Here is a 25,557-nt window from a genome sequence, read left to right as displayed (position 1 = left end):
CCCCTTTTGTTAAAATGCATCAACTTGGAGAGGATTATATATTAGAAAATACGATGCAATGAGCAAAACTCACAACAGCGAGGGTACTGGCACTTCACTTAAATAGAAAGGCACCATGTTTGCTCTGCATTAAACTTTTTGTCCCTGTTCAAAAAGGGAATTAAAACTAATACCTTTCTCAGTTGTGAAAGGTAAGATGCAAGCCTGCAATCGACACAGCCTGTTTTAAATGCAGCCTTCTTCACATGTTAAATAGAATTATGTCCTTGACCAAAAAATTCCTCACAAACGCTTAAGCTCCAATCAAAGCAGGAGATGGAATACCTGTTATTCAGTAACAACAGTAGTTGGCTCTATGGAGATTCCAATCAGATATCAATACAAGTTCTAAAGACAACGCACAGATAACTAAAAAATATGAAGCAAAACACAGCTTTGGAGCAAAGAAAGCAAAATATAAAAATGCAAAAAGCAAAATATCTTCTGTAGCTCACAAATTACAGGAAATGAATACCTTTAACCAAAACTCTAGCATGTTTGCTCCTTTTAGAGGCATTTGTTAGATTAATAGGGCAACCATGGTAGACATAACACTGCATAATAAAAGAAGTACTAAGATAATAATGAAGGTGGACTCTCAATGACAGACCGTATTACGCTTTACTCAGGAAGCCTGACTTCTCCGTAACTTAGCACAACCACATACTTTCTGATTTCTTGAAAGAAATATGGTTAATGGGACTTACAAAATTACCATAATTCTGGATCACTACAGAAAAGCACCACATATTTCAGTTATGGTGCGATAAAACTAATTATTGAGTAGTTATGGAGTCTGTGCCTATTGAAATTGCATGTTTAATTTGGAACTCAAAAGGTATTCATTTCCTTCCAGTATTTCAAATATTTGTTACAACCTTATGGTTTAGACTGAAAGTTTTGAGACTATGATGACCTACATTGATCAGTGCCATGATCCAGAAGGCATAAGACACCTGTGTAATAGCAACACCCTCCTTTTCTAGATGGAATGCTGAAGTGTTGTGGACCTGGTGAGGTATGATGGTTTTACGGATGTGCTTCAAGTTTCTTGTGGCATTGGCTGTGGCATTTGACTGGATGCAGTTGGTTTCTGAAAGGAAAGGGTCCACTATCAATGGGCTTAGCAGGGCACCAAAGCCAACAAAGAAATGAAGAGCCTAAAATAACAACAACATGTGATTAGCAATGTTTTGTTTTACTTTATACATTCTTCTTGGCTTAAGTATTACTAGCAATACATAACATACTCTTAAATGTATGTTTTAGACACAGCAACCATCACACACATTAAAGCAATACATTCCATTTAGGTTAAAATCTCTGTACCAGTTGCCACAAGTGACATTAAGGTAAATTACCTTCAGACCTCTGCAAAGACTAGGGTTTATACATTTCATGGTTTGTTTTGTACAACAACGGTATCAGGCACTATGTCAAGACACAACTATCTCAGTTGTTGATGCTGTTTACTACATTATTATATAATGTACTGCCTTCTGAAGTAAAAGCTCCAAGAGAGTCAGATTTTGAAAGATACCCCCTATAATCTCCCAGTTTTTTACCCAGCTAGACACAAGTCTCATAGCAAAAACTTCTGCCTAAGGATGAAGCATAAAAATCAGCTTCAGCCATGCCGAACTTAAGGGACCAAACTGAATCATTGCTGTAGTGTTCCATTGTTTTAGATGTGGTAATCCTGCACTAGATTTTAAGCAAGACTTGCTGTAGCTTGAACATGGTTCAGCATCACAAACCTCAAAGCTGACTGGCTCACAGCACTCCACTAAGAAAAAGAAAGAGTACCTCTAGGAGGAATTTTGAACCACTTTGAAAAATAAAAGGAGTTTTCAGTTTTAAAATTAAGTATTAATAGCTAAAATAAAAGTGGACGGTTAACGTCTTTATACTTCATTAATTCAACTGTGTTCTTTTAAATGACATACTGTCATTCTGTAACTCTGGTTTATCATTACTTTTTCACTAAGAAAGTTTATTCATCAAATATGCATACATATAACACCACACACAAAACACATGCACACATACATGCAGTTCAAAAGATGAGCAAAATATGCACACTTATTAAATCCATGCACAGTAAACACACACATAAAAAACTTGTGCTATTCATTAATCAGGTCACACTACCTTTATACAATCCCTACCTCTAGTTCCCCATCAACTTGCCATGTGCAAAATATAACAAGAGGGAGCCATTTGTTAAGATCCCATTTTATACTAACCAAGGATAACATCTCGAGTGCCCTTCGTAATTTTACTGTCCCCTTAACTTCACTCTCTTTTACTATGATAAAAGCTAGTTGCCTAAACCCTTATTGCATTAGCTTGTGACTCAAACATGGATACAGCTGCATGCATTACTTATTGTTTGTGGAGAAGCTGTATTAAGGTAAAATCTCTAACCGTTTTTCGTAAAAGCTAGCTTTTGTAAATCTTGCTGCATGATAAATTAATAGAATGAAAAAAGTGCAACTCTACAGAGTGTGAAATGACTTTTGGTAGAGCTGCATAGAAAAAATGTGAATGTGCTCCTCAGACATGCAAACATTTATTCTCCCTAATTGCATTACCTTATTTGTATCCTAACTTGATAAAGTAAACCTCACGTCCCTAAGCTAAAGAGCTCTGAGAACATGAAGAGTATCATCATCCACTTTTGGATCTGGACAGGAAGGACAGTCTTGGAATCGGGTAGAGAGAGAAAGACGGAGTCTGTCACAGATGCTGCATTTTTTTTTTCCTGATGATGAAGCTGCATTGCATTTCGGAACTGAGCTCAAATTGTATTCAATTTGTTAGTGGATTTATGCATCTGCCTTTTGGATTTCTAAGTCAGAGACTGACACATAATCAGTAGATCTTTGGCAACTGATACAGACTGGGCCAGATAAGCTATTAGAATATTTTTTTTATGTCCCCTAAGTGGTTAAACATGTTTATTTTGTATTTTCCTTATCTACATTTAAAGTTGCTTGTATAGTTGGTCTTACAAAGTGCATTATTTAATTTTATCTTTCAAATAAAGGCTTTCTTTTTCAAAATAAACATTTGCATTTGGGGATTTATTATTAGCTTAGCGGTATCTGCAGTGAAATGGTGGGTTAATAACTGTTGGATTTAAACTCTCAAAGAATTACTGCTCAAATGATTGCCACTGTACAAATATTTTATGTTTGTTTCATTTTAAGGGTAAACAGTAATTCCACTTTGGTAGTTTATTGCAGTGTAGCCAACAATGTCAATTTTACAGAATACAAGACTTACAAAATTATATTTCAGGCCATACAATATTAAATGGCAGGTCTTGTGAACAAAAGTAGATATGATAGAGCAAAAATATGAAACCATTAACTGAGGAAAGTGACTATTACTGTTTACAAATTGGAAACAACAGTGGTCAGAAGTAAGGATGCAAAGAGGTTATGATGGAACAGGTTGTGAGAAACTAGAGAAGGATCTTTCTTTTAAAATCCTTTTCAGTTTGTTGTAGAAAGTACAGTTTTGTACCTACCATAAATGTAGATGTCCGAATTGGATAGCATCTGCAGTCATAACAACTGGGTTGTCCTGTCGTCAGGCAGCCCTTCAGTTCGCTGATGTCGCACTTCACCCGGCGGCGTCATCTCTGTTGGCCTTCGGTATATAAGCATCAGCCACGCCATTTTCTTCAGTGTTTCTTGCCCCAGATGCCAGAAGCCCTCTAGAAGGCTAAAAAATTTTGGATAGATGCCAATGTTTCCAAAAGATAGAGGTAAACACAAAAATAAGCATGTATGTACATAAATACAAACAAATACACCATGAAAGAAGTCCCCACTAGCTATTAGAGGGTAAACTAACACCCTACCATGAGCTATTAGAAGGGTAAACACCTAGGTACCACAGAGGGAAGGAGGGAGGGTAATCGACTGCAGATGCTATCCAATTCGGACATCTACATTTATGGTAGGTACAAAACTGTACTATGTCCTTCATGGATGCATCTGCAGTCATAACAACTGGGTAGAATACCATAGCCAACTAGGGAGGAGGATAAAGGTAGATTATTGTTTAGGATCCTGCAGTACAGCAGTGGCAAACCCTGCTCGGGATCTGGAATATAGAGGTAAATTATAATGCTTGGCAAATGTATGCACGGAGGTCCAAGTAGGTAGCCACAGGCTGTGGTAGTGGCTGTTGCCCTTGTAGAATGAGGTCTTATGTTCTGTGGAATTTGCTTTCCATGGAAGGAGTAACAGAATCGTATGCAATTTCCTATCCATTTGGAGATTGTCTGTTTGGAAATAGCTTTTCCTTCCCTTCCTGTTGCATAGGCTACAAAAGTTGGTCAGTCTTTCTGCTATTTTTGTTCTGTCCAAGTAGTACATCCAAGGTATGCAGTATTCTTTCCCTCTGTTTTGTGGGTTGGGAAAGAAGGTAGGTAGGTGGATTGCCTGGTTTAAGGACACTCTGGATACCACCTTAGGCATAAATGTAGGATTAGTCCTCATGGACACTCTATCTTGGTGGAAGATTAGAAAGGGTTGCACTGCCATTAAGGCCTGTAGTTCTGAAACCCTCCTTGCTGAAGTAATTGCCAGTAGGAAAGCAGTTTTCCATGACAGGTGTTGCAGGTCTGCTGTTGCTGCTGGTTCAAAAGGTGATAGAGTCAATTTTTCTAGCACAAAGTTCAAGTCCCAGGCTGGTAATGGTGGTTTCCTTGGAGGTTTTACATTCTTGATTCCTCCGAGGAACTGCCTGAGCAAAGGGTGAAAAACAGGTGGATCAAAGCTGTATTCTGCTGAAATAGCTGATGCATGAATCTTGATGGAGGAATAGGACAGGCCTGAATGAAGTAGTTCGGCCAGATACTCCAGAATGTTGGGCATATCTATGTTTGATACATCTTTACCTCTTTCTGAGCTCCAAATGACAAACCTTTTCCATTTCCCAGCATAGTTTCTTCTTGTTGAAGGTCTGCGTGCTTCAAGAATAATGTCTTTAACTCTTTGTGAAAGCTGTGGGTTAGCTGCTATGTGATGTTCCATGCAGTCAGTTGCAACGTTTTTAGGTTTGGATGCATGGTGCTGTAGTTGTTCTGAGTTAGCATCAAAGGCATCAGGGTATTGGCCACATATTGTTCCGAGACATGCTCCTCAGCAGTGGGTACCAATGTTGTCTTGGCCAGTTTGGAGCTATCAGGATTATCCTTGGACGTTCCTCCTTGATTTTTAGTAATACTTTGTGTATCAAGGGAAGAGGTGGGAATGCATATGCTGTTAGTCCTTTCCAGCTGAAGGAGAGCGAGTCCACTTTCCATGCTAGTGGGTGGAATGTCCTTGTGCAGAATTTTTGAGCTGGTGATTGAGAGGTGATGCGAATAGATCTATCTGAGGCATTCCCCATTTCTTCGAGATGGTCTTGAAGATGTCCGGTGCAGCTGCCATTCGTGGACATCCGATGTAGTCCTGCTTAACATATCTGCTAGAGAGTTTTTTTCCTGGTACAAATATTGCCTGTAACTGGATGTTGTAGCTGAGTGCCAGGGTCCACAGCTCCAAAGTCATTCTGCATAGGGGTAGGAATGAGTGCCTCCTTGTTTGTTGATGTACCACATGACTGTGGTGTTGTCTGTCCTTATCATCAACTGGCCTTCCTTGAGAAATGGTCTGAACTTTTGGATTGCCAGTTTTACTGCCAGCATTTCTTTTAGGTTAATGTGCAGGTGAAGTTGGTCCTGTGTCCACAATCCTTGCACGCATTTGTCCAGCATATGTGCCCCCATCCCAGGTCTGAAGCATCTGTTGTGATGGTCTGGCTTGCTTGACCTTTGCGAAAGGGCAGGCCTGGGTTTGACTGGCATGCATGAGCCCACCATAGGAACTCCTGTTTTAAGCATGGTATTAGTGGAATTTCCGCTTTCTAGGCTGTGTCTGTGTTGGGACCATAAATTCTTTAGGTACCACTGAAGCTTTCTCATATGTAGTCTGGCAAATGGAACCAAGATTATGCATGATGCCATGAAACCCAAGGCCTGCAGTACCTTTCTTGCTGTTAACTTGTTCAGATTTGTTAGTGCCAAGAAGTAAAGAGGTTCTTTTGTTTTCTGTAGTTAGGAATGCCATTTGCCTTACTGTGTCCAATTCGCTCCCAGGAAAGACCTTGTCTGGGATGGTATCAGCCTTGACTTTTGTAAATTGACTGTGTATCCCAGTGCTTGAAGCAAGTAAATGACCCTTTGTAAATCTGTTGTCAGCTTGCTTTTGTTGTCCCCTTGTATCAGACAGTCGTCCAGGTATGGATAAATTTGAATTCCCTGTAGTCTGCAATGGGCGATTACTGATGCCAGGCATTTTGTGAATACTCTGGGCGCAGTAGATAAGCCAAAGGGCAATGCTGAGAATTGATAGTGCTCTGATCCTGCAAGAAATCTGAGGTATCTTCTGCAGATAGGTCGAATGGGGACGTGCAGGTATGCCTCCTTGAGATCTAGAGTTACCAGCCAACACTCCTTGCCCAGCATGGGAAGAAGTTGCTGTAGGGTCAGCATCTTGAATTTTGGGACAATGATGTAAGTATTTAGGGTAGACAGGTCTAGAATTGGTCTCCAACTTTTTTCCTTTCTTGGAACTAGGAATAGTCTGGAGTAGAACCCCTTCCCTTGCTCTGCTGTTGGCACTTTTTCCACAGCTCTCATGTTTGCTAATTCTATTATCTGTTGTAGAGCCTCTGTTTTTTGATTTGGAGGTAGGTTTGGCATTCCTCTTTTGACTGGTAAAGTGTGGAAGTGGAACCGGTAACCTTGATCTATGGTTCGTAAAATCCACTTGTCCTTTGTTATGTGGTGCCAGTTTTTGAAAATAAGGTTAGCTTTCCGCCTAGAGGAGCTGCTATTTGTTCCTGGTTGGCGGGTTTAGGTTTAAGTCACTGTGGCTGTGTTGATGTAGAGGCAGGTGTTGATTCTGTGCCTCTGTTGTTACCTTGCCACAGTCGTCCTCTGTAGGCACCTCCTCTGGATTGGTTTCTGCCTCTGGAACGTCTATTCCTGCCCCTTTGAGGTCTTGTGGAGTCAGGAAAGGACCAATTTTTGGCAGGCCAGTTCCTGCTAAACCTTGGGGTTGAACCTGCAAGAATTCTTTAACTGTCTGGACTGATTTTGCCTTTTCTTCCATTTTCTTCATAACCTGCTGGGCAGGTGTACCAAACAAACTTGATTTATCCATAGGAGCATCAAGTAATTTAGATTTAACATGATCCGTAAAGCTTGCTCCTTTAGCCATGCATGCCTTCTAATTACTGTGCCAGTCATGGCTGATCTAAATGAAGCCTCCAGTGCATCATAGCCACATTTTAAAGAATGGTTACTAACCTGCTGTATGTTATTTACCATTTCTAATACATAATTCTTATCAAGAGATTCATCAGTGGTTAGCTTTTTAGTTAACTGGTCAAGCATAAACTCTTGGTATTGTATCATGTGAAACTGACAATTTAAAGCTCTAGCTGAAAGAGTGGCTGAAGTGTAAACTTTTTACCCCATCTGTCTAATGACCTTGCTTCCCTTTCAGAAGGAACAGGGTTTTAGCTATAGTGCTACTGCCTTGGGACCCTGGGATATAGTTTCGGGTCGGCAAGAGGGCCTTGTAGAGGTGGTGATGAGTATCTGGCACCCTGTAAAATCTGTCTGGTTTGGCAGGGGCTGGGGTAAAGAATCTGGAGCTGAGCAGGCATCATTGAAAGCATCATCCACCACAGAGAGAACAGGAGGGATAGCTAAGGGCCTGTGCTGTGGTAGGTGCAAAAGGTCCTAAGTCTTTTCTGGAGTCTGAAAAATCCTGTTGCTGCCACTGGAACTGTTCTCGCATGGCATGCAAGGTTTCCAAAGGAGAATTCTTCTGAGGGGAAGCAGCTGGAATGGATTCTTCAGCATCAGAATCTTCAAAATTGGAGAAAGGAGCCTCTGGCTGGTCAGTTATGTCTGATTCATCAGCAGAATCATCAGAGGACACTGGCGCAGGGGCTCTGCCCAGGTCTCTTTTCTGGGGCTGAGAGGCCCTGTCTGGGTGAGATTGAGATCCTCTAATTAATGAAATTAAATCTTCTGCCAAGGTAAGCATTTGAGAACTGGCAGAGGGGCTGGTGGAAGGGGTTTAACAGGCACTGTTTTAGTAGTCTTGGCTGCTTTAGCCCTGGCGAAGGCCTTAATGGACATGGCTGCTGGAGGCCTAGCAGCACCACGTGCTGGGGTAGAGACATCCAAGGGAATGGTGTCTGATAAGTCAGTGGTAAGCACCGTAGTGGGTAAAATTTCTGAGGCCGATTCAAGAGTGTTAGCAGGACCTCAGTTGTAGTGATAGTTTTAGGTGTAGTTTGATCAGTTTAACCATGGTTTTATTGGCAGAATCACGAGTCGAGGGGGGGCAGGGGCATACATAAAGCAAAGTCAGAACCGAAAAACTGTTCTGCAACCGGCAACCTGGCGTCTAAGCGTTAAATGAAAGAAGAAGCGAACAAGCTGCTACGTCGTGGGCTGGGCCTAAACAGGGCAGGCAGTAAGAGTGGAAATCTTTATGAGGTATTTGTTTCCCACAGGTTAAACAATTATTAACTTTTTCTGACATCGGCTGAGGCAAGAAAGAGTCCCCAACGGGTACTTAGCTTTAGAAGTCTTCAAGAGTATTCGGTAGAAGTAATCTCTGGATCCGACCGACCGCACTTGCGAACAGCTTCTGCTTCGGCGCCACGCGGCAAGCAGGACTGAAGAAGATGGCGCCGGTTGATGCTGATATACCCGGGCCAACAGAGATGACGCCGGGTGAAGTGCGACATCAGCGAAGCGGACGGACTTTGGAATCCGGCCGACTGAAGGGCTGCCTGACGACAGGACAACCCAGTTGTTATGACTGCAGATGCATCCATGAAGGACATCTAGAGTGAGTATGCTGATGTTATTTAACAGCAGCACATACTAAAGCCTAAGATGGGGAATACCCTGTCTAAAGTAAAAAGAAAGTTGGGTGCAGGGCCGTCGCGCAAAAACACTGCGTTGGACTGTGACCTACTGCATTAATAAACGACACTTTGAGGGTGACATTTTAAAGCAAGTTGGGAAACATGTTGCTATGATAATTTTGTAACTGAGACACCTTGGTAGTCATATTTAGAAGAAAGGAGAACAGATCTGCAGTTCTGGTTTGAAAAGACCAAGCTCCTTTGAATGTGGAACAAATGCATAAAATGAAGGTGGATGGGAAGGCCATATTGTGATTGGACTGGAAAATACCTTTTGCACCTGCTTCTTTAGCTTTAGGGATAAGTAAATTTATTTATTTATTTATTTATAAATAAGTAAGTAAACTGGAAAAGTAATGACAGGAAATGTAAGGACGAATTTACTTATTTTATTAATTCATTTATTTTATTTTTGGGGTGGTTATGTTTCTTTCATTAGGGGTATGGGTGTACATAACAGGTCAAGATATTGAAAGGTAAAGGGCTCTTATCAGTATGTTTTTTTTGTGGGATAGGAAGGGAAGGAGGAGAAGGGATGTAGAAGGAGTTAAGAGTTAATATCAAATACTGCAGGTGCATGGCTTTGTTTCAGTGAAGAGCAAGGGGTTTCATATGAAGAAAGTTAAGAAGTGCATAGCAATCTTGGATCAGGCATTTCCCAATGGAAATTGTACAGTTTGAGGACCTGAAACTAAAAAGATCTGCAAAGAGAACAATGTTAAAGATGTGAAGGTCAGTGGGCAAAGAAATGTAAAAGAATAAGAAAGGGGGGGGGTGGCTAAGACAATCCTTATGGTATACCAGATAGAGAACATAAGCTTTAGTACAGACGTTAGAGCTTAAATGAATTCTGAAATATTAGTTGGCAAGATAACTTTGGATCTAGTTAATAGTGGAATGACCAAATGACGAGGAAGATGCAACCGCTAACTACAAAGTACCTGTTATGGCCTAAGAGCTGTGATCAGCAAATAAGGCATCAGTAAGTTGTTCAATGCCTACAGTGATGAGTACAGAATCAGATAAAGTTAAGAGGGTGATGCTAGTACTTCTGCTATGGGAGTAAGATTTGAGCTGTATTAGAACTGTATGAGGATGTTTTCTGAGCATTTATTGTTGGTGCCCTACCCAGTAGCTTGATAGGGGTATAAAAATAATGAGATGGGTTCACAATGTCATTGGACAGACACTTCGACTTAGGGGACGGCAGAAAAGGAACTTCTTTTTACAAGGAGAGAATAAGCCACAGCAAAATAAATATTAAAGAGCAAGAAGTCTGTTAGTATGCTAATATCTCTGCAGAGTTTAATAAACCAAAGAAAGTGTTTCTCAAGACCATGGCTGATGTGGCTGGGAATGTCAGATAGTTTTACAGTCTATTTCAGAGAATGGTTTTACAGTCTATTTCAGAGAATGATTTTGATGTGAAAATGTAGAATGAAGGAGCTGTTAGAGGAAAAGGAGCTACGAAAGGAAAAGTACAGAATTCAGACCTGAAGGACTTCAGCAAGAGTAACTACAAGGTGAAGATCTGCGTTTCCCTAATATGCCGTTTAAATCAGACCAGTATTGTTTCTAGATTCAGTAAGAGACTGGACTGTGTGCTTCTGGAGAAGTTAGTTTTTTGTCTTCTATTATCTTTCATTTGTTTGAGAGGGGGCAGGAAAGATGCAGTGTAATCAAGAGCATGTTTAAGTCCTTCTAGGCTTTCCATGCCCTATTCCTGTTTCTCATAACTTTAAGTACTGGTATCTTCCTTGTCTCTATTAGAGGATGGGAGGGAAGAGTTTATTTATGGGTTAAAAAGAGTGCTTTTTAGAATAAAACATGCTGTGCTGGGGTCCTAAGTAAGGCAAAGGTGGGATTTGGCAGTTCATTTTCAAGATTACATATTTGCTCAGTGGATCAACTTCTGACTGAAAAAAATTCCATTTCTTTTTGACTGGCTAATGGTTATAAAGCAGTAGTTGCTGAAGTTGTGTGGAAGTATAAGAGGCTGTGCATTTTACTTGGATTATAAAACATTACATCTAACAGGAAATGATTTTAGAGTGTGCAAAGCTATGGCAGATTTGTTAAAAAAGAAGCAATACACCAAGGGCAGTTAAGGAACTAAGCAGACCCTGCCTAGCAGGGAGGAAGAAGCTGAGAAGCTGACATTCCGGTCATCCAGATGACGTAGGCTAGTGCTGCAACAGATCTGTTTGTTTACAGTTTGGAGACTGGGGAGAAGGGGGAAGTCTTAATGGTAGGTGGAATGAATAGGCCAACAATGAGTAACATGATATAATGAGAGAGGCTAAAGAATATAGATGCACCACTGCCCATCTCTGAACCATCATTATGAATACAAGGTAAAGCTTGGGAAGTGGATATCTATAAACTGGGAATATGGTTTGAGATGGGTTTCAGACATACCAGCTAAGGACAGATTATTCTGCAGAAAGCATACATGGATAGAATTCAGTCTACTGCTCCCTCTACTTCTGTATTGAAAGCCTAATATGAAGCTAATATCCTGTGGGAAGGTAAGGGTTTCAGTAATGAGTGGTAGATAAGGGAAGAAGAGACCTGAAAGTCACAACAGAAAACAGAGAAAGATTTTGGAAAAGGTATCTAAAAAGCTTACCAGCAACAAGACTAGAAAAGGCAGCTTTTGGAGGATGAGAGAATAAGATGGTGAGGGAGCAAGAAAGATGTTGGGAAGAGCAAGGCAGTTTTATGGAATGTGTGACTGACTGGGACAGGGAAAAGGGTAATCAGAGTGAAAAGGGTAAGTACTGATTATGATGCTGACACTGTCTGTTATATGTAATGCGAGGAGAAAAGGGGAGGACAATAAAAGTCCAGCAAATTGTAGAGTCTATGGCAATTATTATAAAGTGCACAGTAATGTCTGAAAGAAGGAGATTGATACTGGTATCAGTGTTGAGACAGGTGGTAAGGGAAATGGCACAGAGCAGAAAACTTTGTGGAACTGAGAAGAGGAAACTAACCAGGTTAGTAGGACTGTTAGGGTGAAAAGGGGAGAGCGTATAACAAGTACTGAAGGTGGCTGAGATGTGAAAAAGGTAAAATATGGGACATGGTACTTTGCAGAAAATAAGAAAGTGAAATGTACTCATGTGACGTAAGATCACCACAATGGCACGGAAGTGGTTAGAGGTACACAAAATGAACTCTCACCTATCTTATTGCATCTGCTCAGTTAGGTAAGACAGTAAGTAAGAAGATAGTGGTAGGTAAATGAGGGGAAATCAGATGTTCCTACTGATTTAAATAGAGGACTAGCAAGTTAGCTCTCACCTAAATTATTGTACTAGGGAAGGAAGGAAGTTAACCTGGGCAACTGAGACATTACAGGTAAAGCAGAAGAAAGAAAATGAGGTACAAAGATGAGGGGTGGTAGAAGGAAGGCTTGAGGAAAAGTAATATGTTTTAGATAATGAGGGAGGAAATTGGGTGAGGAGCAGAAAGACAACCCTACTGTGATTAAGGCATTTGGAGATAAAACAGATGAACTCTCTCATATTCGTCCATCCTTTGTGATATATAAACCCAGTGTCTGTAAGAGGCTGTGCTTGTATTTATCAGGCTGTGGAATTGGTGATTCATCACTGGGACTAAGCAGAAATTCCTTAAGATTCCAAGCGCAGAATAAATTATTTTTTTAAACTTATTTCATTGAATTGCACTTCTTTAACTCTTATAATTGTGCTATACAGCTAATCTACATTTTGCACTGTTATAAAGCCTTTTTTTTTTACTGTTTCACTGCATTTATGTACGGTTTCATATTGTTTTAACTGCATTTTTCATTGCTAGATGCTGTTTCATTACTCTAATTGCATTTTTACTGAATTACTTAATTGTAAACTGCTTTTTCATACTGAGAGTTGTATTTTCTGTTTGTGAGTGCTCTAGCTATGCCTTTCTGTGCATTTGTGCTTTTTTGTGAGGTTTCTGTTTTCTAGTCAGGTATCATATAACTGATTTGTCTGCAGTTAAAAGCATTCTCTAGAGTCTCCTTGCTCCTTTATCTGTTTAAAGCTTTAATTTAGTGGCTACAGCTAGTAGCTGTAATAGTGTGCATTACTGTAACTGCATTTTTACTAAATTACTAAACTGTAAATTAATTTTTCATACTAAGACTCGTATTTTCTGTTTGTGAGTGCTCTTTCTGTGCATTTATTGCGAGGTTTCTGTGTTCTACTCAGGTAATCTTGATAGAGGCCTGCTGTTGTCCAGGCCTGGCAGCTTTGTTTGTTGAGTTTCCTGTGTTTCTGGCAGCCATCTTGATAGTGTGTTGTCTTCATTACTACTGAGAGTAACAGGATTTCCTGACCTTATCTAGCACGAGTGATTGATGTAACAGCAGAGGTTAGTAGGACTGAGTAGTAATCAGAGCTTCTAGATTCTTCCATCCTTCCTGGTATATAAACCCAGTGTCCGTAAGGGGCTGTGCTTGTATTTATTAGGCTGTGGAATTTGTGATTCATCACTGGGACTAAGCATAAATTCCTTAATATTCCAAGAGCAGAAGTTATTTTTTTTACACTTATTTCATTGAATTACACTTCTTTAAACTCTTATAATTGTGCTATAAGGCTAATCTTCTACATTTTGCTATGTTATAAAGCTTTTTTTTACTGTTTCACTGCATTTATGTACTGTTTTATACTGTTTTACCTATTTTTCATTGCTAGATATGGTTTCTTTACTCTAATTGTATTTTTACTGAATTACTTAACTGTAAACTGTTTTTTCATACTGAAAGTTGTATTTTCTGTTTGTGAGTGCTCTATCTCTGCTTTTCTATGCATTTGTGCTTCTTTGTGAGGTTTCTGTGTTCTAGTCAGTATCATATAACTGATTTGTTTGCAGTTTAAACGCATTCTCTAGAGTCTCTTTGCTCCTTTATCTATTTAAAACTTTCATTTATTGGCTACAGCTAGCAGCTGTAACAGTTTCCCAATTGCCCTCCATATTAGTGTCTTGTTCTTGTACTTGGTGGCTTTGCAATTGGCCACCCATACTATAAATATGATGTAGGACACTCCTCCCAGTCTAGTGTCATTAGCTCATTCTACCTAATACAGAAAGAACCATTTGAGAAGACCAACCCACTTACATTCTTAACCTCGAATTATCTTCTGTTCATGCTTTCTCCTTTTCAACTGAACTAAAAAAAAATTCTAAGCTTGTTTCCTGCCTTTCCTGTAACAAGTCTAGTCCAGATACAGATTTGCTGTATCCAGGACTGTTTGTAAGCTCCTGAGCTCCCCAAGCCTTTCTGTGATGGTGGGAAGCCTTTTAGCTTATCAGTGGGAGTGGTAAGCACTACGTAGCCTATCTACCACATAAGGAGTGTTTTTTGGCCCAGAAATTGTAGTTGTTGGCCGTTTGGGCAGTTTTTCCATCTCTCTCAACTTTCTGATTTAAAAGCCAGCATTTGCACATGTTTCCCCCTTTCCTGTAACTAGTCTAGTTCAGATACAGATTTGCTCTATCCAGGACTGTTTGTAAGCTTCTGAGCCCCCAAAGCCTTTCTGTGTTGAAGGGAAGCCTTCTAGCTTATCAGTGGGAGTGGTAAGCACTAGGTAGCCTATCTACCACAAGAGGAGTGGTTTCTGGCCTAGAAATTGTAGTTTTTTGGCCATTTGGGCAGTTTTTCCATCTCTTTCAACTTTCTGGTTTAAAAGCCCACATTTCTGCTCATTTCCCTGCTTTCCTGTAACTAGTCTAGTCCAGATACAGACTTGCTGTATCCAAAACAGTTTGTAAGTTCCTGAGCAGTGCCAAAGTCTGCTCTTCAATTCGTTTCTTAGATCTACTAGTTTTTTCCTCTCCTGCACTTACACTAGTTTATTAGTCTAGCACTTTACCAGACTTCTTGTAGCAATTACTGTAGCACACAAAAGTGCTACCAGCATTAAACATTCAACAAGGAAACAGATCCAGTACTTATTATTAATACCCACCCATCCAGGCATGTCTAAACGTCAGTTCCCTGTGCTTCCGCCTATTAACCTGGTGAACTTGGGCATCCTGAGGCAATGTAGCAACTGCCTCATGTACACCAACAACTCTTTCATCTCATCTTCCAACACTCAGACATGTGAGAGATGCATTTATATATCCAAATTGGAAGCCATGCACTGACCAGACCTCTCAACCTCTTAGAGCAAAAAATCTGGACAAAATCTAAAATGATGGGGGGGGGATAGGGACATATTTTAAATATTGCTCTTACAAACATAGAAAGTTGATAGAATAATAGGTTTTGCATTAGCATGAATTTTCTGAAGGATGTGGAGTCTTAAACTCAAATGTTTGTCATTATTCATTGACTTCAATCCTCAACTATTTGCCAGCAAAGTACGGATTTTTGGAGGAACACACAAAAATATGAGGGAAAAATCTAGACATTCTGTGAAAATCTGTACAGCTGAGAGGTATAACGCACTCTCCAGCCAATACCGGAACAGCTGGTCAAGAGGGGGAAGATCAACACTTGCACCACACCACATGGAACACACAGCCCTCCAGAAAACACACCAGCACTGCCTTCACATAAAAACACAAACCACACACTCAGCTTCATGAAGGCTCTCAATAAAAATTTGCCCAAGCAGCAGAGACCTCCAAGGCAGAAACGCACTCAACCACCACAACACAACACTAATCACAAGACACATAACTTTCCTAAACAGTATGCCACTCAACCAAAGCCCCTAAGGCAAAACAGCATGTCCAACACACTAGTCATAGGTGACTCAATAGTGAGGCACACTGATGTTGAATAAGGAGAAAGTAAAAAAATCAGTTGCCTGTCAGGTGCCAGGATCCATCACATAATGCATGCACTCACGTCCCTCAACAACAGGTACAAATATGACTCTGTCATTGTACATGTGGGTGTGAATGATCTGAGATATATCGCCCTGGACTTGGGCTTCTGGATACTGGTCAAGGCTCTTGCCACCCTTATAGTGCCTTTTTTAGGCAGTGTTCAAAAGACCAAATTACCACCATAACAGCTACAAACAAATGCAATCTGAGGGTCATACTGCTCAACGCTAGAAGTCTAAATCTCAAAATGCACTCACTCGAAGCACTCCTTAAAATGGAGAACATCGATATTTGTGCTGTAACAGAGACCTGGTTCAAGGCAGCAGAAAGCACTCCTGCCCTATCAGGCTATATTTGCATACCTTTCGCCCCCAGAACTCGGACCGAAACTCCAAAGGTGGTGGTGTTTCCATATTCATAAAAGATGTGTACACCTCCAGACTGGTAGCTCAACATAATGCTTCAGAGATACTTCAGGTACAGCTAACATTGGGTAAGACAGTGATTCAGGTCGTAGCCTGCTACAGGTCCCCACCATGTCCCAAGACTCACACTCCACATTCCTAAGCACCCTGGAGAATATTAGGGTGCTTAGAAACATGGAGTGCGAGTCTTGGGACATGGTTGGGGACTTATATCAGGCTACGACCATGTCCCAAGACTCAAACTCCACGTTCCTAAGCACCCTGGAGAATATTAGGGACCAACCTAACACTCTCTTATCAGGCGACTTCAACTACTCCTCCATTAACTGGGAAAAGTACTCGTGTACCAATACACTTGCCCAACTTTCCTGGAGTTCATTAATTCCAGTGCCCTGGACCAGCTCGTTCTTACCCCCACTAGAGGTAGCAACATCCTTGACCTGGTCATTACTAACATGGGCAACCATTGCTCTACACCAATAGTCATCTCCTCCCTGGTTATATATGACCACAAACTAATCACCTTGGAAATCCACATCCCTCACCCCCCCACCTCCCCACAAAGGTAACCACAATGAATAACTTCTCCAAAGCTAACTTTGTGCTCCTAAAAACAGAGGTGGCTAACTTCACGGTACCCATGCAAATGAAGAATAGTTGTATGACTGACTAATCATACACCAATGCACTGTATGAACATGCACAGAAATGCATGGATCTCGCCATACCCAACAGAACCAAGACACTCTCCTTCAAAAAAATGAAGCCAATCTGGTGGTCCCCTGCCATAAACAAACTCTACAACAGGAAAAGGAAACAGATGCGGAATAAGGTAAAGTCCCAAGACTGGAAAAACTCCCTCATCAGCCTCAAAAAAAAGTTGAGATCCCTCATCAAATCCTCTAAAGCAAGCTATGAAAACAGAATTGCAGCAGATAGTAAAGACAACCACAAGGCCTTCTATAGTTATGTAAAGAACCTCCACGGCAATACCCAGATTTGCTCTGAGGTACTGCACAATGGTACCTCCTATATCGAGCCAACAGATATTGCCAGTATACTTGCAGAGAGAAGTGCCAGCTTTAACCCCCCCAAAGGACAAATTACAATACTAGTAGATTGCCAGGTACCCAGTATTACTGCTGCACAGGTTAAAACAGCACTGTCCAAGGCCAAGAATACAGCTTCTATGGGACCTGATAATATCCCTGGCTGTTTTCTACATGAACTACAGAGTGAACTGACACCTCACACCTGTATGCCCTGTTCAGTCACAGCGTCACCTCAGGCTTTATCCCTACCAAATGGTTCACTGCTACAGTCATCCCTCTCCACAAAGGAGGAGCGACTACAGACCCTGGGAACTATCACCCTATTAGCCTGATGAGTCTGAAATGCAAAGCTATGTAACGTATCATCATGGACCTAATAAATTAGGATATAGGGAATCGCCAAACTCTGGATCCCACACATTTTGGTTTTGTGAAGGGTAGATTATACTTGGTCGACGACTTTGATTCAGTCACCAGTGCTGTGGATTTAGGCAAGGTGGCTCATACAGCCTACCTTGATCTGGCCAAGGATTTTGATACCATTCCCACCTCTGGAATCCTAGAAAAACTCACTAAGCTAGGCATCAGCCCCTATATAACTAGGTGGGTTGCAAACTGGCTCACAGATAGAAAGTACAGTTGTGTACCTACCATAAATGTAGATGTTAGAGTGTATTCACTGTTGCAGTCATTACTCTTGGGTTATCCTGCTGGCAGGCTACCTGCAGTCGGCCTGAATTCCAAAGTCTTGGTCTGACATTGGTTGCTGTCGCCTCTTCCCTGACGTCAGTGCGCCAAGGGTATAAAAGATGCAACTGATGCCATTTTCTTTAGTTTTTCTTGCTCCAGATGTCAGGTGCCCCCAAAAGGGTAGGCTAAAAAATTATGTCAATAAACATGCATGCACTAAGGTAAACATTTCCTTCATCTACAAGCAAATATACCACATAGGTTGTATAGAATAGAGAAGTACAGATAAGACCCATCAAAAGAAAGGGGGATGGTGGGAGGGTAACCTGGACTGCAACAGTAAATACACTCGAACATCTACATTTATGGTAGGTACACAACTGTACTATGTTCATCGTGTTTCACTGTTGCAGTCATTACTCTTGGGTTGAATCCCAAAGCTGAGGATGGGTGGCTGGGGCTAAATAGGATTAGGAGAGGCTATGAGGCCCTGCAGAACTGCAGTGGCAAAGCCTGCTCTGGATTTAGAGTACAGAGGTAAGTGGTAGTGCTTTGTAAAAGTGTGCACTGAACTCCAAGTTGCAGCCTCTAAGATGTCTTTGGTTGGTACTCCTCTGAGGAAGGCTGCTGAAGTGACTGCTGCTCTGGTTGAATGTGGCCTAATGCCCTTAGGCACTGATTTGCCATGTTGTGAGTAGCAGAAACAAATGCAATGGCCTATCCAGTCTGTTTATAGCCTTTCCTTGTGATCCTGCAGCATATACCACTAAAAGTTGCTCAGTCTTTCTGAATGCTTTAGTTCTGTCCAAGTAGAAGCGTAGCTGTCTGTGTATGTCCAAAGAATGCAGAAGTCTCTCACCCTTGTTCTGTGGGTTTGGATAAAAGGTAGGCAAGTGAATGGTTGGGTTAAGGGCCACACTGGACACCACCTTAGGCATAAATGTTGGGTTTGTCCTCAGAGAAACCCTGTCTGGATGGAAAATGATAAAAGGTTCCACAGCCATGAATGCCTGTAACTCTAAGACTCTTCTTGCAGAGGTTATTGCTAGGAGCAGAGCTGTTTTCCAGGATAAGAATTTTATATCAGCTGTTGAGGCTGGCTCAAAAGGAGGCAGTGTGAGTTTTTCCAAGACATAATTGAGGTCCCATGCAGGTATTGGTGCTCTCCGTGGAGGTCTTATGTTTTTGGCCCCTCTGAGGTACTGCCTTATTAATGGATGAGAAAAGATAGGTGGTTCCGTATTGCAATGGGCTGAAATGGCAGAGGCATGGATCTTAATTGATGAAAAGGATAGGCCTTTGTCCAGCATCACAGTTAAGTATTGTAAAATCTGAGGAATATTTGGTACAAATGTGTCAATTCCTTGTGCCTGGTTCCAAGCACAGAATCTCTTCCATTTTTCTGCATAAGATTTTCTGGTACGGGGCCTCCTGGCCTCCAAAATAACACCCATCACAGCTTTGGAGAGAGGAATGTTCTGAATGGTTACATTATCCGCCATGCTGCCAGATTTAAGGTCCTGAGTTGGCTGTGCAGGATCTGATTGTTTTGTTGGGTCAGTAAGTGAGGAATTTGAGGCAATGTCCAGGCTGGACCTTGAGACAAGCTCTTTAGGATTGGGTACCAGTGTTGGCGTGGCCAGTCTGGTGCAATCAGTATCATGTTTGGCTTCTCTTGTCTGACCTTTAGGAGTACCTTGGGGAGGAGAGGTAGTGGAGGAAAGGCATATACTGTTAGGTTTCTCCAGCTGAAGGATAAGGCATCCACTTGCCATGCTTGCTTGTGATAAGTCCTTGTGCAGAATCTCTGTAGTTGGCAGTTGTGAGGGGAGGCAAATAGATCTATGTCTGGGCATCCCCATTTCCTTGTTACCATGCTGAAGACTTGTGGATCCAGTTTCCACTCGTGGGGATCCATGAGGTTTCTGCTTAGTTCATCTGCCAGAGTATTTAACTTTCCTGGCAGGAATTGTGCTTGCAGGTGAACTTGATAAGTCAATGCTGTGTCCCACAAAGTCATGGCTTGTCTGCAGAGGGGGTAGGAATGTGTGCCTCCCTGCTTGTTTATGTACCACATGACTGTAGTATTGTCCGTCTTTATCAGTAGCTGTCCTGGATGAAGTAGATCCTTGAAAGCTGTCAGGGCATTCTGAACAGCTAGCATCTCTTTTTGATTAATATGAAGATGCATCTGGCTTGCGGGCCATGTGCCCTGAATACATTTTCCTGCCATGTGGACCCCCCAGGCATAATCTGATGCATCTGTTGTTAGTGTCTGCCTGGCTGTGAGTAAAGTGAATGGCTGTCCCTTGTTGTGGTGACAGGCCTGTGCTCACCATCGAAACTCCTGTTGCAGGCAGGGAATGAGGGTAATTAATGTTTCCAGGCTGTGGCAATGTTGAGTCCAAACACTTTTTGGATACCATTGTAGTTTCCTCATATGCAGTCTGGCATATGAAATTAGCAGAATGCAGGATGTCATGAAGCCCAAAGCCTGCAGAATTTTTCTTTCAGATAACTGCGTCTTTGTTGCCAACATTTTGAAGTAAGAAGTCAGTTGCCTTTGTTTGTCTGGCATGAGATAAGCCATCTGGGCAGTTGTATTTAAGCTTGCACCCAGGAATATTATCTCTTGAGAGGGTACTAGTTTTGATTTGTTTTGTTTACTGTGTACCCTAGGCAAATTAGTAATCTTTTTACAAACGCCAGATGCTTTAGTAGAATGTCCTTGTTCTCTGCTTGAATAAGGCAGTCGTCCAAGTAAGGATATATTTGAATTCCTCTTTGTCTGCAAAATGCAATTACTGGTGCCAGGCATGTTGTGAAGACCCTGGGCGCAGCAGATAAGCCAAAGGGCAGTGCAGAGAATTGGTAGTGCATTGAGCCAGCTATGAATCTGAGGTATCTTCTGCAAGATTGTCTGATTGGGACATTCAGGTATGCCTCTTTTAGGTCCAAAGTTACAAGCCAAGCCTTCTCGCCCAGCATGGGAAGAAGCTGCTGCAGAGTCAACATTTTGAATTTTGGAACGTCCAGAAATGTGTTTAGAATAGACAGGTCCAGTATTAGTCTCCAGGTTTTGTCCTTTCTGGGTACCAAGAAAAGTCTTGAGTAAAATCCTTGTCCCTGCTCTTGCTGTGGTACTCGCTGAATGGCCATCCATGAGGGATGAAACTTGCTTTTGTGCCTCTGCCCATTGATTGTGTGGCAGGTCTGGCATACCTTTTGCCCTTGGCAGGGTGTGAAAGTGGAACCTGTAGCCCTGAGACACTATATTCAAGAAACCACACAAAAATGCTGAGAACAAAACTTTATAAAACGCAAAGCTTTCGGGTATGACCCTTTTTCAATACTGAATACAAACATACAAAAAGCATCTGCTTATATACAAGGCAAAAATCACATGACTGCAGCCAAAGTCACATGACAGATATAAAACTTCAACAAATTAAAAAATTTTACAAAAATATATAGAAAATGATAAAACATAATAATAAAACATATTAATACATAGTAAAACATAATACACTACTTATTTCAAATTACGTTGCAATCTAGCAAGAATAGGTTTAATACTGACAGTGCTGTTAATGCCAGGGGGGCTATCAGCCCCCTACTTCTCTCTACACTATATTCAAGACCCATTTGTCCTGGGTGATCATGTGCTAATTTTGTGAAAAAAGTGCTAGTTTTCCCCCCAAGGGGGCTGCCAAAAGATAAGCGCTTGGTGCTGGCAGAGGAAAGTCATTAGGACTGTTTCCTTGTATGGCTGTGATTTATCTTCTCCGCTTTTGGAGGTAGAAGCACCCCATTGGTTAGGCCTGTATGAGCCTTGGGGCTGAGATCTGCCTCTGGGGCATCTGTATCTGCGTCTTTGTGGCCTGTCTGACATTGGAAAGGATCAATTCTTTGCAGGCCAGTTCCTGCTAAATCTGGGTGGCTGCACCTGTAAGAAATCCTTAACTGTCTGCATAGATTTCGCTCTGTCCTCCATTTTCTTCAACACCTCTTCTGCTTTAACACCAAACAAAGTATCATGCTGTAATGGAGCATCTAATAATTTTGCTTCAACATGATCAGGCAGATTCTGTTCCTTTAACCAAGCATGCCTCCTAATGACAGAACCCGTAACAGCGGCCCTGCAAGAGGCCTCCAGAGAATCAAAACCATATTGCAAAGTATGCTTTTCCACTTGTTCAGTTGCATGCAATAAATCTTGCATTTCCTTGTTTTCTGCACATTCAGAATTTGTTAACATTTTCTGTTTAAGCAGTGACATTAAGTATTGCTGATATTTAAGCATATGAAATTGACAATTTAAAGCCCTCACAGCCAAGGTAGCAGAAGTGTAAACCTTTTCCCCCCATCTGTCCAGTGCCCTTGAATCCCTATCAGAGGGGATAGGGTTTTTTGCAGTGGAAGCCTTGACCCCTTTGGGACCCTGAGAAATAGTTTCTGGGTCAGCAGCAGGGTTTTTATAAAGAAATTTATGTGAATCTGGAACCCTGTAGTATCTGTCTGGCTTAACAGGTGCAGGGGATAAAGAGTCAGGAGACAGGCCGGACTCTGAAAATACATCATCTACAATGTCTAAAACAGGGGGGATAGCAAGAAGCCTGTGCTGAGGTAGTAATAAAAAGTCTCTGAGCCTTTTCTTAGATTCTGAGTAGTCTTGGCTCTCCCAGTGGAAGTGCTCCCTCATGGTATGCAGGGTTTCCCCAAAAGAATAATCCTTAGGAGGGGAGGCTGAAGGGATAGATTCTTCAGCATTGGAATCCTCATAGGGAGGGAGAGAGTATTCCTGTTCAGAAGAGGAGTCAGAGGAAATGGAAACCTGATCTGAAGATTCATATTCTGTCTCTTGCCTAGGCCTCTTATCAGGAGGGGGATGGGAACCCCTGATCAAAGTAATTAGGTCTTCGGCCATTTTGAGCATCTGTTTTTAGGCATGGGGGCCTGTCCATGGGCTTGCTGCACTTGTTTCTTTACCTTTAGTGGTGCTTTAGTCTTTGCCTTTGAAGCTGTAGTCTGTTTTATATATAACTGTGTAGGCCTGAAAACACCCTCAGAAGCCGATGCCTGCTCAGCGGCTCCAGACCCATCTGAGGGAATATTTTCCAAGTGTCCAATACCTTGAGTTTCCAACGGCCTAGTCTGCTCCGCATGGGAGTCAGAAGCGGCCTGTGGCTCTGAGGTAGCGGGCGTCAGGGGCTGCGAAAGTGCCTCACTGAGAACCGGCGAACCGGTGACTGGCTTAGAAGCAGCCTCGTCGTCAGTTTTGGACCTCGGATGCTTGTCCTTTCCTTTTCCTTGCGTTTCTTGTGAATTGCGGTAGTCAGATGGCTATCCAATGACATTGTGTAATTAAATCTTCGGCCAAAGTAAAGAAATGCAAAATTGTACCGACGCTTAATAGTGCATTGGTTAAATCTAGCACAAAACCTGCAATTAGGAATGTCATGATCAGGGCCTAGGCAAGGAATACAATAAGAATGGAAGTCCTTATGAGGTATTTGCTTCCCATAAGAAATACAATTATTAACTTTTCCTGACATCGGTCTGGAGCAAGAAAAAAGTTTCCCCAACGGGGTACTTAGCTTTAAATGAAGACTTCGGATCTGAAATTCGAACACGAAAATCTCAGGAGTCGGTCGACCGGCACTTGCGAACTGCTTCTGCTTTGGGCATCATGCGGCAAGAAAGACTGAAGAAAATGGTGTCGGCTGCATCTTTTATACCCCTGGAGCACTGACGTCAGGGAAGAGGTGACAGCAACCAACGCCAGACCAAGACTTTGGAATTCAGCCCAACTGCGGGTAGCCTGCCAGCAGGATAACCCAAGAGTAATGACTGCAACAGTGAAACATGCTGAACATCCAACTGTGTGTGAAAGTAGCGGACGCCAAGTCGGACTGCCGACTAGTCACGAGTGGAGTCCCACAGGGTTCGGTCCTGGGTCCTCTCCTGTTTGGTATCTACTTCTCTGAAGTCCAGGCCAACATGAAAGGACTCTGGCTGACAAAGTCTGCAGAAAATTGCAAGGTGGGAGCTATTATTAACTCCCTAAGTGATGTTGACATCCTACAGAATGGCCTCACTGAGACCAACGACTGGTGTCAGAACCATGGCCTTAAGCTCAATGTCAAAAAAATGTGTAGTCCTCCCCTTTGGGAAAAACTCAGTTCCCATGAATTACCACATTGATGGTAGTCAACTGAACACAGAAGACGTTAAAGAGATCTGAGAACACAGGTTGATAGCAACCTCTCTTTTATTCACCACATTGCCACTGTGGTCAGAAAGTCCTTATATGTGGCACATCTCATTACTAAGGGTTTTGCATCCAGGAAGAAAGAGGTCATTGTCACCCTCTACTCTTCCCTCATTAGGCCAATCATTGAGTACAATGCCCCATTTGGCATGTACCTCACGAGTCACCTGAAACAACTGGAGAGGCTGCAAAAGTACCTCACAAAGAGGATCATAGGCCTTAAACATGTGTCCCATATGAACTGAGACAAAAAACTCCAACTATTCTCAGTCTCATCGCCTACTTAGAGGTGATCACTTGACTTACAAAGCCATGTCTGACCCAGCTCTGTTAGAAATGATACATCTAAAGAAATTCCAATCCCTCCACACCACACAACTCCAGTGACCTCAACCTTATTACCACAATTAACAGAACATGCTGGAGTGACAGGTTCATAACCCAGAGACTGCCCATGCTATGGAATAGACTTCCCATACATGTCAAGCAGAACACCTCGCTGACCCTCTTCAAGAGAAATCTTGATGAGTGGATGGGAAACAGAAAATTCAACCCGGGGATAACTCCAGTGGCTCTACTCGACAGTGGCACTGGGAACCAAGGTTGGGTGGCACTATGCCAGGGTAATCCTATGGCTAGGCTTTAAAGGTCCCAGGGCCATTAGTCTAGTACACACCTATGAACCTATGTACCTTAGCTGATGCACAAGGAAGGTGGGTACAGCAGGTAAGTAAAATGAAGGGATGAAGAAGAGTATTAAGAGAATTATTTGAGAACAGCTGCAAATTAGAGAGAGGATTTGAAAGGGTACTGTACTGCAATATATGCGGCTAGCTCTCACCTAACTTGCTTTCAAGAGAGGCAATGGATGCTAGTAAAGAGAGAGACAGTGAAGGTTTATGTGGATGAAGTTGTTGAGGAGATTAAGACAAAGAAGGATAATGTCACCTTCAGAGGTACTGAGGTAAGTATATACCTCCAGTAATAAAGTTCATATTTAAATCAACTAGTTTGTAAGCACTCGTATAGGAAAAATTAATGAAGAAACAGTTGGAGAATGCTAAAGTGTGAAATAAAACATTTACAAGACCTGATTGTTTCAATTATTTGTTTCCTGTATAAAGTGATGGTATTGATTAAATAAGGCTTAGTAGGCAGGAAGTAAGGCAATATTCTTTTTAGTACAGGTTTCAAATTTTACAGAAGAGTTAAT

General features: G+C 41.8%; 1 protein-coding gene across 1 annotated transcript in view; it reads right to left on the bottom strand.

Moving 5' to 3' along the window:
* The window catches only part of MFSD4A (major facilitator superfamily domain containing 4A), a 1,221,833-nt gene that overhangs the window by 707,306 nt on the left and 488,970 nt on the right, over positions 1–25,557 (bottom strand). The window contains exon 3 of the mRNA XM_044076823.1: positions 960–1,199. Coding sequence (XP_043932758.1) covers positions 960–1,199 — 240 coding nt within the window. The remainder of the gene's footprint in view (positions 1–959; positions 1,200–25,557) is intronic.

This window comes from Protopterus annectens, chromosome 7.part0 (genome assembly GCF_019279795.1).
Source record: "Protopterus annectens isolate FY-2018-M chromosome 7.part0, PAN1.0, whole genome shotgun sequence".
Lineage (NCBI taxonomy): Eukaryota > Metazoa > Chordata > Ceratodontiformes > Protopteridae > Protopterus > Protopterus annectens.
This window is presented reverse-complemented; position numbering and strand designations above follow the sequence as displayed.